At 39.6% G+C, this 13233-nt stretch overlaps 1 protein-coding gene across 1 annotated transcript in view; it reads left to right on the forward strand.

Moving 5' to 3' along the window:
• Window positions 1–13233, forward strand: part of myripb (myosin VIIA and Rab interacting protein b) — an 85234-nt gene that overhangs the window by 25404 nt on the left and 46597 nt on the right. The window contains exon 2 of the mRNA XM_068304001.1: window positions 10725–10946. Coding sequence (XP_068160102.1) covers window positions 10725–10946 — 222 coding nt within the window. The remainder of the gene's footprint in view (window positions 1–10724; window positions 10947–13233) is intronic.

Consider the following 13233-nt stretch of genomic DNA (forward strand, 5'->3'; position numbering starts at 1 on the left):
TGCTAGACTGGCTAAGCACTCTCATTGGAAAACGTTATCAGCGGCACACACATTTGACTTAATTGTTTCCCAAAATGAGAGCTTGTTATTGGTCTTTTGGATAATCGTCGGGAAGAAGAGGCGGTTCAGAGAGAAGTCATTCCATGGATTTTTTTCAAGCTTGGTTTAAATAGAGAGGAGGGGAAAAAGAAGCCTATGGGTGCCAAACATACAGTATGGAGATCAGCCTGCAAATTAACCATAGCTTTAATGTATAACACATTGTTTCACACAATTTTATTACTAGATTGAGAGTAGAAGAAGAAGAGTAGCAGGTTGAAATTACATCAAGAAGATACTTTGCAAAGGGGGTTGCAGAAGGGAAGATTACACAGTGAGTTGATAAAACGGGGGAGTGAAGAAAATGGATGAAGCCTGAGGAATTGCGACTGAATTTGAGGCTTTAAAAAGTAGTTATAATCTTGAAATATTCTAGGAAGCTAATTGTCATCCTGCATATAGAATTTTCAATAGTTACTCTGCCCTCCTTCTACAGCTGCGGATAAGCTCAAGATTGAAAATACATTTAGTGATGCTAATATTAACACACCACGTGTGTAAATATTAGGGTTGAGCCGGGTACACAATTCAGATGAGTATTTGGTACGGATAAAGCATTTTTGACGAGTATGAGCTCGATACGAGTAAAACCCGTCAACACTCGTGCTTCTCCATTCATTTATTCATTCATTATCCTGATCGACCTAATCTGCTCGTGCTGAAGGAAGTCCTCCAAACGGACTGTCTTCTCGCTCTGTGATTGGCAAGTCACCCCTTCTCTTTTCCTTCAACTATTTTCTGAAGATATCTTTCACACAGTTCTGTGAACAACATGCATTTACAGTAATAATGTGAACTGAAATGACTGCTGTTGCTCATCGTTGTGATGTTTCAGTCTTAACTTGCAGATCAGAAGATCTTTCTTTATCTTCCTCCCGTGTTTGACATGTATCATACTGTATTATTTACATGATATAGTAGCATCTTACCATCACTCACATGATGTGCTGTGTGTCTTATATAATATATATTTCTCAGTTCAAACATTTGTGCACAGGTACCTGCATGTGCGTGTTCTCTTCTAGTGGTTAGTAACATGCCTCTATGCTTAACATGCTGGAAAGCCCACAGGCTTGAAGTGATGTATGTGAAAGGATGGTGTTCGTCTTTATGTATGCCTGGTGATGCTGCAAGAATGAGTCCCCAAGGAGAAACTTACCATGGTCAGGAGGAGTGGGCGTTTCCATTTGGAGGTTCTGTAGGAGGAACTTGAACCTTTGATACTAGCCAGCTATTATCTTATATGCATTTAGTATGTGGATGGACACACAGTGCAGATGTATAAAATAGAATAGCTAAGAATAAACTGCAGATAATCATGTTATGCACACATGTGGTATGATAGAATTAGCCGCAGCCTGCAGTGCAATGACATTTGAGGGGCCGACATAATTCCTGAGATTTATTCCTGCTTTGAAATGGATGGGACTTCTTCACATATAATTAGGAACGTAAAAGAGATGGAAAAGTATATCAGCAGCAGCAGATGCATTACACCATTCCTGCTGTGGTCACTTTTTAGCACCTCATACACCACTTAAAAGAAAGGTGCTACAAAGCAGCCGCTGCGCCAGTTATTCAGCTTCAACTGAAGACGACGGAAAGGGAGAAGCAAAGTTCAAAAAAGGAAGGAGAGCCAGGCTGCATTTCCTCCTTATTGATGCACAATGAATAAACGTACTGAAGCCACCACACAAAACAAAACATGGTTAATAATGCATGCTGTATATATTAACCACATTCCTGTTTAAAATACAAACAATGGTATTGCCTAGAATCAGAACATGAAATATTTTGTATCCAGATGGCAGCAGCTCCCTTCATTGTACAGTTTATGTACATTCTGGATTATTTGCTTGCCCTGTGCAGCAGCATCATATCCTTAGTACATGGTTATTGGTTTTGTTTTCATTATCATTCTCCAATCACATTCTGAAAATATTTTTACTTTCTTTTCTGTTGGTCCCCTGAATACAGAATCAGTAACATAGACGTACAGTTTTTATTTTAATAGCTGCTGAATGGAAATTCTTTTCTCTTTACTGCCTGCTGCCTTTGTTCATTTTCAGACTAGACTGTTTTGCTGTGAAAATATGAGAATTGCTCAGGTAAGGCCACTAAACAATTCTTCTAAACAAAACTTTTACAGGGACATTTTCACTTAAATTGTCAGTTTTGCTATAGCAAAATATTACATCCGCTCTTATGAACTCTGAAACCTCATACCCTGGATTAAAATAACAGACAAGAGCAAGTACACCTGAGGAAATCACAAATTCTGCTTTTTGTTGTCCTACAATGGTTGTCAAGAGAAAGAAAGGTCTTTAAGTTTCAAGTCAAAAGACAAACAACCACTCATGGACACTCACCTTTAAGGACAATTTAGAGTAACTAATTTACCTAAGCTGCAAGGTTTTGGAGGTGGGAGGAAGCTTGAAAGAACCCATGCAGACACGAGGAGAACATACAAACTCCACACGGAATGGACCAAAACCCACGACCTTCTAACTGTGAGGCGACAGCCATGCCCTTTAGAATCCAACTTTAAAGTGACATTATGCTGCATTCGAGGCTGTTTGGGGACAATCAAATAACACTTGGAAGCCAATTAAAACTTGCAGTGAGAGTGGCATTCTGACATTTAAATGATCAGAAATGTGTCCTACTTACAGATGAAGAAAAAATTATGCGGCAAAAACTTGGCAGCAACTTCTGTAAGTAATAACAATAGAAACAAAAAGAACTTAAATTCAGGCTTTGTCATGAAATAGATCATTAAATCTAAATAAAGGCAAATTTGACCTGTTCAAAACTGTAAAATAAATGCAGCTGGTGATGTCTATATAAAATGAGTATGTGAAAATGCATTTTAAAGAGAATTTCATTTCTGGATAAATCTAGATCAATTCTTTCTTTACACACTTGCTTCACTATATCTGAGTTACTGTGTGGAGGCACTTGGGATTCTTTTTTAAATTCAAAATTCTCTTGGGCTATACATTGAATTGTGATGGGGATATTAATTATACTACATTTATTTATTTTGAATGGATGAAGAAAAAATGGAAGTAATATCTATATCTACTTCTTCTGCTCCTTGTGAAACATAGTATTACATTTCTGAAATTAGTTTCTTTTCATTGCCGTTTTTGTCTTGTTTGCAGGAGGATAGAGCGGAGGAGTATACTGTACAGAAGAAGACTTTATATGTTTTCCCTGTGTCTGTATGGTTTTCTTGTACACCGGTCAAAAAAAGTGATATTAAATGTTGGAAAATGATGTTTTGACATTTTTGAGATAATGTCACTCATATTCAATATTTTCCTTATTGTTTTATGGAAAATCAAATCAGTGTAAAAACCCACTGTCATCTTTTTTTAGTGCATCAAGGCTGCATTTGTCTTCTTTATTGAGTCATTTATTCAATGAATGAATCTTTCATTTAGTTTAAACTAATTTCTGTCCGAATAGTCCTGAAATGAAAATATGGTCATTTACAAACCAATAAAATTAAGAAATAATCCTATCATGATAAATTAAAACTTATTGACCCATACATTACATGGGACTTATAAGACAGAAATTAAGTCAATATTTTTTTTTAATTCATTGTCACAACCGCTTCATCTGCTGTCATGGGAAGCTGGAGCCTATCCCAGCTGGGATAGGGTGTAAGGTGGGGGATACTCCAGGCGTGACGCCAGTGCGGAGCCACACTGAGACATAGACAAACACGCACACACTCACACACTACAGGCAATTTGGGACCGGCCAATTAACCTGAAGCGCATGTTTTTGGAGGTGGGAGGAAGCCGGAGAACCCGTACAGAACTCACACAGACACAGAGGGGGACGCAAACCTGGAATCACCTTGCTGTGCGGCGACAGCACTAGCCACTGCGCCACCGTGTCACCCAAGTGTCAATCAACTTTTCTCAAATAATACGATTAAAATCTGCAATGAACTGGCAACTTGTCGAGAGTACTGTATACCCTGCGTCTCGCCGGTCTGGATTCGGATAAGCGAGTGAAGATGAGATGATGACGATTGTCTCTCTTCAAGAAGATAAATAAATCAATGAATGAATCAATCTAGCAATCAATATGCTTAAATTTACATTAACATCTATTTAAAAAACTATTATTTGTTATTTAGTTTTTCTTTAAGAAGGTAGACTCAGAATAAAGCTTTATTTGAGCCCAGAGTGTTTTGTTAGGCTCATTCAAGTCTGGAGTTGGACTTAATTCTTAGCATCCTTTGCGAAACAGGGGTAAGGTCAGTCAAACATCGTGCCTGTTTTGCTGTGGAGAGTTACAATAAACAGCTTCTATGATTCACATTATCACTGCCAATCCATGTGCTAATTGTCATGGAAGGATGAATCAAAAGACAAAAAGGAGCAAAGATCAAGATGGACTTGTGATACAAATAAATAACCGGTGAAAAACTAAGAAATTTCTTATTCCAAACAGTGAGAGACTTGCTTGGTCTCACGCCAAAGATGTGACTGATGTGAATAAAATGGTGGTTGAAGAAATGATGGGCTACTGGGATTATATCCCTCAATCATTGAAGTCATCCATCCCTTCACTTTACAGACAGCACTGGTCAGAGTGAATTACTGTGTTGGATGAGTCTTAGGTCAGATCTCTTCACAGTTAACAGAGATATATTAACACTGATTTTTGGAGTTGGCCAGAGCTATGACTTATCAAACCTCTTGCGGATGAGAGTGATAATGCGCTGCACTGCAGCATGAAAGGGATTTCTCTGATGAGACTTTGGGGTCTTTTTAGGTTCAACCCGTTATCTGCCACTTGCAAATGTTTTACAGAGACAACTGCACACAGAGATACCCTTGTAGACATGAATGCAACTGCTTTAGCTACAAGAATTATGATTTCATCTTGGCTCGGCATCCCACACCTAATCAACAGCTTGCCGACAATCCCAACGGCTGAACACCAGAAAACCTGTACTTTGAAATTTATGACCCACGTGCCAGTCTGCCACTGCATTGCAGAGGAGAAAGTCAGTTGACATTCCCCACAGTGGTCCTGTCGGGGTTCAAATGCAGATTTTGTGCTTCAATTGAGCCAAAATTTGCTTCCTTTCTCGTTGCTTTTTCCACACCGGAACAGATAAGAATTTGTCTGTTGCTAATGCACACTGTGCACAAAGATAAAAATGCCTGCATGCACAGAACACACCCTTACAGGCGCATACACTCAACGCAGGGAGTGGAAGTCACCTCCGGCTGTATAACAGCAGGAAACAATTTCGACGTACGGATTATTGTACAGACACGCGCAAAGAAATCCACTCAGAAACTGTAAAAGAACATTTTCACATTTGAAATTGTCCACTTTTATTTATAAAAGGCTTGATCAATATACACTTACCAAGTGCATTTAGCTACTTAACGATCGAAAATGCAGTCTTGATCAATAAAAACACACATGAGCAGTTTTGCAGTCTGTTCAAACACACACATATGAGGCAGGTGTGCTGTTCTCTCTCTTCTCCCGGGGCTGTATGATTTACTGGTTTAACACTGAATCGTAGATGCTGGGGTTGTGAGTCTCTACTGCAGCAGCCAGAACAAAGATGCTGTAGTATATTGTTCGCTTTTTTTCCCCAAGGATCCTCTGCTATGCAAACATTGGATTTACTAACGTTAACACACAGCGGCCTCTCTCTCCAACCACAGCATGACATCTCCTTCCCTCTCTCTGTTTAATTGTAATATATTGCTCTGCAGATGAATCCATTTCACATGATGAAAAATCCGTACGTTGTGGGGAAAAAAACCTTTAATAACATGTGTTATTAAACATGGTTAAATTTATACCATTGCAGTTTTTAACACCCCAATATTTGCTCAATAATCAATTTCAATACCTTATGCATGGAGGAAGAATGCTGTTGCGCTGTAATTCTCTTTGACACATCACAGTATCTGACGCCATGCAGTATTATTGATACACGGTTAATGTGAGGATGCTAATGCACTTTTTCTTTAATGATTATCATAATGCTCATTAGTCATTCTTCCTCAGAAAGCTCATGTTTTTTGGTTTTGCCATTCCAATAATATGCCTGCAGGTTCTTCTCAGTGACAAATGTTCTAAAGTTAACGATTCATCAGGAGCAGGAAACATGTTGGGCTGTATGCCATAAGGAGACAGGGTTACCCTTGCAAGGGAATCAAAATTTCCCACCTGCTTTATAGGAAGATTAAAGTCATGCACAACATAAATGGACACACACTTTAATGTTGTTGTTTTGATGTGGTTTGTCATTTAGTTGAATATAGTTGAATTAGTATGTGAATACTCAAAAGATTTGTCTGAAAATTACATAACCCTTATCTGATATAGATAGATAGATAGACGGATACTTTATTAATCCTAGAGGAAATTGTGTTGTGTATTGGTCACCACTGGTTTAGGTTTAAGTCTTAAGCACGATAGTGAATAACAGAATAGCTGCTGAGGGGGCTGTGCATCATTTAAAAAAACTGTAGATGTTTTGTCCCATGGCTCCCAATGGGCCCCAAAATGCTATAATTACGACAACAGTGTTGTGTGCTTCTTGTTGTGTTTGGGTTCCTGTGCTCCTACAGGTACTGACCTCTGCCTCTCCTACAGATGGTAATTGAGTGTGTCTGCTTCCTCCTGCTCAAACACTGGGAGGCTGCTGCCAGTGGACCATTGCTAACTTGAATTGTACCCAAAGCGGCTTACTCCTGTTTTTTTCGTAGTGGTTTTCTTCCAGTTTATATTTGTGACTAAATTGCCTTATACATGTTCATGAGTTCCATACTCCCTTTTTTCCATTGTTTAACTGTTGTTCCCCTGGATATCATTTGAGGTATTATTAAATATATGACTACAATATGAATCCAACTACTTACCTTCAAGCCCGACTCTGTTAATCATCTGTAAGAGAGAAATGGAAAGAAAGGTGTAGGAGAAATGAGAGGACTCAGTGAGAGATGAGAGAAAAACAAGTTCATAGATCTTCATCACAAATATTGGCCGGTGGGGACAGGCTGTCAGAATTACACTGCATATCATTAAATCCACATCTGCTGCGCTGACTTTAAATTATAAAACAAATTCAGCTCTCCTCCCCACTTCAATCCACCCTTATGCCACATGAACTGCACAAACTTTAATGCATAATCAATACTAATTCAAGAATTGTGAAGTCTTTGCTTCCTGCAGTTGTTGCCTATCTTCACAGACCAAAGCAATAGATCAGCTTCAGTAATTCATTATTAAACTCTATGCAACTGATAAAAAAACACACAAAAGAATGTGGTGTGCATGTTCACATCTGATGTACAGTGCTTGTTCCCATGTTTCAGAATGGCTGGTTTGGTCTGGAGTTAATCTGCACTGTGTTCTTATGACTCATTTAGCAGAGGCAGAAGGAAGAGATAAGAAAATTGCCTTCGATTTGTGGTTAGTCACAATTTTTCACCATCCTTACAGTTCCTCCTAGTGCATACTTCAGACATTAATGTCTCAGTATTTGATTCCAAACAGGTCAATAGAAAGAGAATTTTAATTTCCTTGTTTCAAACCTGAGTAGTTGCAACTGTGGCCATTCTCCCCACAGGGGCTAGCACAGATATTGATTAGGTGATGAAATGGTAAAAAGTAACTTGTGGGGAAATGCTGACTCTGGAGTCATTAATAAATTAATCTGAGACTCTTCTGTTAACTAAGTCATAGTTTCAGTAACATTTCAAGCAGAAAAGCCATTCTAATTTTAATATGTGGCAATTATTCAGCCATTGTTCCATCACTGTTTCATTTTCCATGACTTAGTCTTATGTAGTATAAACTTTGAACACATAGTGTGTGAACACTATGTGTTCACATTAGAGAATAATCCCCAGGCACAAAAAGTATAAACAAACTACAAAAAAAACAGCTCAACCGTGTAGTCAGTTCTCATTTTGGTAACAGTATGTGGAAAAGTTTTTGTCATCTACAAAAGACTGTCACAAATAGCGAGGAAAGTGAGCAGTTAAGAGAGAGTATAATTTTTTTAAACAGCCTTTAAACAGGTGCGCTGTCAACCAGCCTGGCCCATGGTGAAAGTAGCTATATAGTCAGTCATACTGTATATTCAACAGATGCTAACTCTTCTCATCCATCATGAATACTGCTTTCTGTAGAATCATTTCTTTGTTTAGAAAACCAAAAGAGAAACCAAAATAATATTTGTCATTTAGTATGTTATTTGCTGTCATATTTAAAAGATGACACCAATTGCATTGACATTATTTGGATCTATTTTGAATGTTTCAACCTTAAAATCTACAATTCAACAATAAATCATTGTTGATATTCAACATTTCTGTATCTCTAAAGGGCACTTTGCTAATAAAGACTGACCGCTGTTATTTAATATGAACCAACTGCACCTCTAGCACCTGGACGACCTGCGTGTCTCTGTGGTCAAGGCCACTAGATGGACACAAGTTTTCATGTCTCATTAGCAGAAGGGGGAGTTAATGTGTTGGGACATCAGGCATGACAACCCCCACCCCTCGTCCTTGGGTAAATGTGTGTATTCTCCCACTCATTTCATTAAATTGCCAAAGCTAGCCGTTGGAAGTGTGCTGTTCATTAAACCTGCATCACTGAGACAGAGAGGAGAGATGGATCCTAATCAGAATGGAGGGAAATGATTTGTGAGCAACTGCTTCTCTATGTCAGTGAGACGCTGTATTCATGTCTGCAGATGTCTGACTTGACTGTCTCTGTTGCAGGTGGGCGTATATCCTTGTGATATAGTGTTCAGTCAGACTAGAATGTCACTCAGGTTTATTGAAAGCTTGGTTAAATTGATTAATTTCTAATGGGGGCGGCGCAACATTCTCCAGTTGTTATGGCTTATGTTTACAGAATATAAAAACCTCTTGATGAACTTGATGAATAACTCGATTATATGTCAATATCCACCAATTGCTGCATCTCTCCCACCCTTTTTCTCATGACACTGTATATGAAATGGTTTGTTCATCTTGCTAATTATACCGCATCTAATGATGCATATGAAAAGCAATCAGCGAGATAGCAGAGGAGCAGCTATAATAACTTAGGGGAAGCAGGAGATTGCAATGCCCCCACTGGCTCCACCACCACACAAACACACATTACATTGGAATCCACACTGGCTGCAATTAACATTCCATATGCTATAGAATTAATGTTCTAGATATGACTCTGTGGTGTATTTAAACTAGAATGCCTACACACATATTCTCACATATGGGGGTGTGTAGGAGAATTATATATGTTACACATGTCTAACGAGTTGTTTTCTCACGTTGAAATTTTTTTTTTTTGCATCTGTTCTGCATGCATTTATCTGTTAACATGCGCCGTTCATGACAACTGTGGGTTCTGTGTGAACAGTGTGCGCTGTAACCGTGTAGTGTATCAAGAGCAGCTTAAATAATTTACTCACTGCTCATTCAAGCTCAATACTTTTTACACCTTTCCCGCAGCAACAGCTGGATCTCTGCGTCATGTCCTCCATGCACACCTAATGACAAGTGATGTGCGATAGTGTAAACATGACATGTGCATCACTTATGCACTCTTTCTCATTGTCATATTATTTTAAATATCATTGAGAGAAGGAATACTTTGAGGTTTTCAGGTGTAAATGCTAAATATTGAATAATTCATTGTGAGCCTCTGCCTGTGGTGCATTGCTCAATCAGCACAAATCGAATAGAGGAAAACCCACATGTGCATAACTTATGTGCCTAACCTTCACTTTTTATCAGCTTTGGACAGAACCTTAATAGATAAATGTATTTCAATACACAGATTCTGACTAACATGATGCACAATTAGATGTATGCAGCTGCTGGAATGTCCCTTTTAGCTGTGGCGACTGATTTAATATGAACTACATTTCAGTCCATAATCCTAATGGTCTATTAGTCGGAGTGATTATTCAAGGCGTTAAGATTTGAAAGATTCGGCTGCTCTTAATGGCTACTTCAGCTTTAAAGTTTTGGACTGGAGCCCAAGCAGCTCTCCAGGATGACCAGGGAGGCGTTTTTCCTCTGAGGCTAGTTTCACGTGTTTGAGTTTAACTATTTACGCACAATTCATCATCCTCATCCTTATTATGCCACCCATGTCTTAGTGAACAGCGATTCAGTGCGTTTTCATGTGAGGATCTAGGGGATGTGCATGCCCTGGTCTCCTCGGCTGTGTTTTAACTGATGTGGGAAAACGAGGCATGACAGGTCCTCCCAAATTGAAATGTCAGCCATCACATTAATTCCACAGAATCAGTGTAAGAGAGAAGGAGAGGAGAAGAAGTGTGTCCACCAAATCTATGACCCCTTATACCCTTCCATCTGAGTGATTTAACACACACACACACACACACATTTCTTTTAATTTTTAATTGACCGCAGAATCTCCAATTATTCTACATCACCGTCTTCTTTTGCCTCTCTACCTCTGGATCGGACGCTAAAACACCCTGTCGTTCTCTCTTCCCCTCCCCCTAATGTCCTCTCTCTCTCTTTCACTCTCTCTCTGTCTGTCTCTCTCGCCCTCTCCCTCTCTCTCTCTCTTAGTGAGATGAAGCAGGAGCTGGCGGAGGAAGGCAGCAGATGCTCCATCCTCTCCAAGCAGCACCGTTTCAATGAGCACTGCTGCATCCGCTGCTGCACGCCCTTCACCTTCCTGCTCAACCCCAAACGCCTGTGCCTTGACTGCCACTACAACATCTGCAAGACCTGCTGCACCTACAGCAAGAGGGACAAAGCCTGGCTCTGCTCCGCATGCCAAAAGGGCAGGTTAGTTATTTCACACACATTCACATACACACTGGCGGCGGAGACAGAGGGGTTAGACTAATGACTGAGGATCAAATGGGATTGAGAGAAACTGTGAAATTGGAAGGGACTGGAGTAGCGTGGAAATGGGCACATGAAAAAGTGAATTGGGGGCACTTGTGAAAAGAAGGGAGTGAGATAACAAGAGTGTTGAGGGAATATGGAGAAGACAGATGTGAGAAGAAAAAAGTGAGAGGTAATCACGGAACCTTGACAGAGTCTGTCTGGCAAGGATGTTTGATTTCTGATTTAGATATTCAACCTATATGTTTATTTATTATAGAAAAAAAAGTGTTCTTCAGCTTTGTTTCACTGCTTTTTTAAAGATTTTTAGTCGGTTCACAGAAACCCAAAGGAACAGATGAGGCTGTCAATGCAAATGAAAAGGGTAGTACAGTAGATGGGAAATTAAGGGAAATGTGTATTAGTATGAAAAGACCATATGAACACTGCTGGAGCAACACATAGAGAGTGATGGTAATCCAGATGGGAGATTAATAATCATGCGTATGTGAGATATCCACCACACCCCTCCAAGGCTTAGTGTGAAATTTAAGTTGTATTGATAATATTTTTATTTCCCGCTGGTTGTTTTACTCCCCTGATCATATCCTTGCTTACAAAGTAAAAATCTGAGAATTAGAGAAACGGACACAGAATGAATGAATGATTTATGAAACAAGAGAAGACAATCTGGCAAGCTGAAGAGGTAGGGGAATTTGTTACAAGCTGGTTGAATTTGTTTCCAGGCATCTCCCTGTATGTTTGCGTGTTCTTGAGATGGTGTTTAGACACACATGTCTGTCCAAAGCCTGAGGAGCAATTCTAGACACACCCACCCACACACATACACATACACACACACACACACACAAATACCTACACACACACACCAGTATCTCAAGACAGGCAGAAAAAAAGATAGTGTTTTTGGTGTGTGTGTGTGTGTGTGTGTGTGTGTGTGTGTGTGTGTGTGTGTGTGTGTGTGTGTGTGTGTGTGTGTGTGTGTGTGTGTGTGTGTGTGTGTGTGTGTGTGTGTGTGTGTGTGTGTGTGTGTGGAGCCCTTCAGATTTTCTACCTGTTTAACAGTGTCAGGATTGTTGTGGATGAGATTGCGGAGCAGAACACAGCTGATGATAAAAAAAAAAACGGGTTGGTCCTTTACTTGGCCTTATTTTTTCCCCATAGCTGTGTTTCTTTTTTGTTTTTCATTGATTTTTAACTGCACAATGTATTGAGTTGGACTCGCTGTCCAGAGACCTCGTGTAAGAGGGAGGAGGGAAACGAATGATGGCAGTCAAAAGAGGTGGCAACATTTGCATCGATCATCTCCTCCCTCACTCTCTCCTCTGCTCCTGTATGTCTCTGAGTGTGTGTCTGCCTGAGGCTCAGTAATGTTCTCATTAGGGGTTTAGACAGTCACAGATGGACAGCGCTGCTGTCTACCAGCTACATATAAATACACCACGTTTCATTAACGCATTATGAGGACTCAAATCTGGTTTTAGCATGAATTACTCTCCCTTTGGGTGGAGGCGGTTCCTTTGGAATAATGATTTGCAGCTTGCAGGAGCTTTATGTTGGTCTAGATGGTTGCAAAAATAAATACAGTGCAAAAATATTCCTGCCAAATGTTAAATAACTGTTAAATAGAGGGTGTCTTCATTTTAAAACACTAGTTTAAAAACATGCTGTATCATTCATAAGGATAAATAAGCTTATTGGTGCCATCCCCTCCCAAATGTCAGTGTTGAACCATCTCTGAGGGAATTCTGTTGAATTTATATTCTAAATCAATTCACAGAAGGGCACAGACGGCCAAATGGTCTCGCTCACATGCTCCCACTGTCAATCAACATTCACACTGGAATTGCCGACGGACATAGAAGCACAATCTGTCCAGTGAGGACAGCAGATTTATAGTCACTGCACACACGGACCGGCTGAAAAGCAAAAGTCACCCGTTTGCACATAATATAAACAAAAACATGACATTCAGGTACGTGCATTAGTCAATAGTCAATAACACCCAATAATTACCATTTAGAAAGGTACGTATTGAATCAGTTTCACTTGATATCAATTAATATAAGGTGTTTGTGTGTCAATGGCACACAAACAATAGAAAAGAGAAGTGAAAATGAATCTGCAGCTTTATTGTAACACCTGCCTCGGCTTCAGGAATCCTTATTCATGCTCCTAAATATACACCACCACAGATCTCCCTCCTGAGACATTGGGACAAGTG

The sequence above is a fragment of the Antennarius striatus genome, chromosome 20, assembly GCF_040054535.1.
Source record: "Antennarius striatus isolate MH-2024 chromosome 20, ASM4005453v1, whole genome shotgun sequence".
Lineage (NCBI taxonomy): Eukaryota > Metazoa > Chordata > Actinopteri > Lophiiformes > Antennariidae > Antennarius > Antennarius striatus.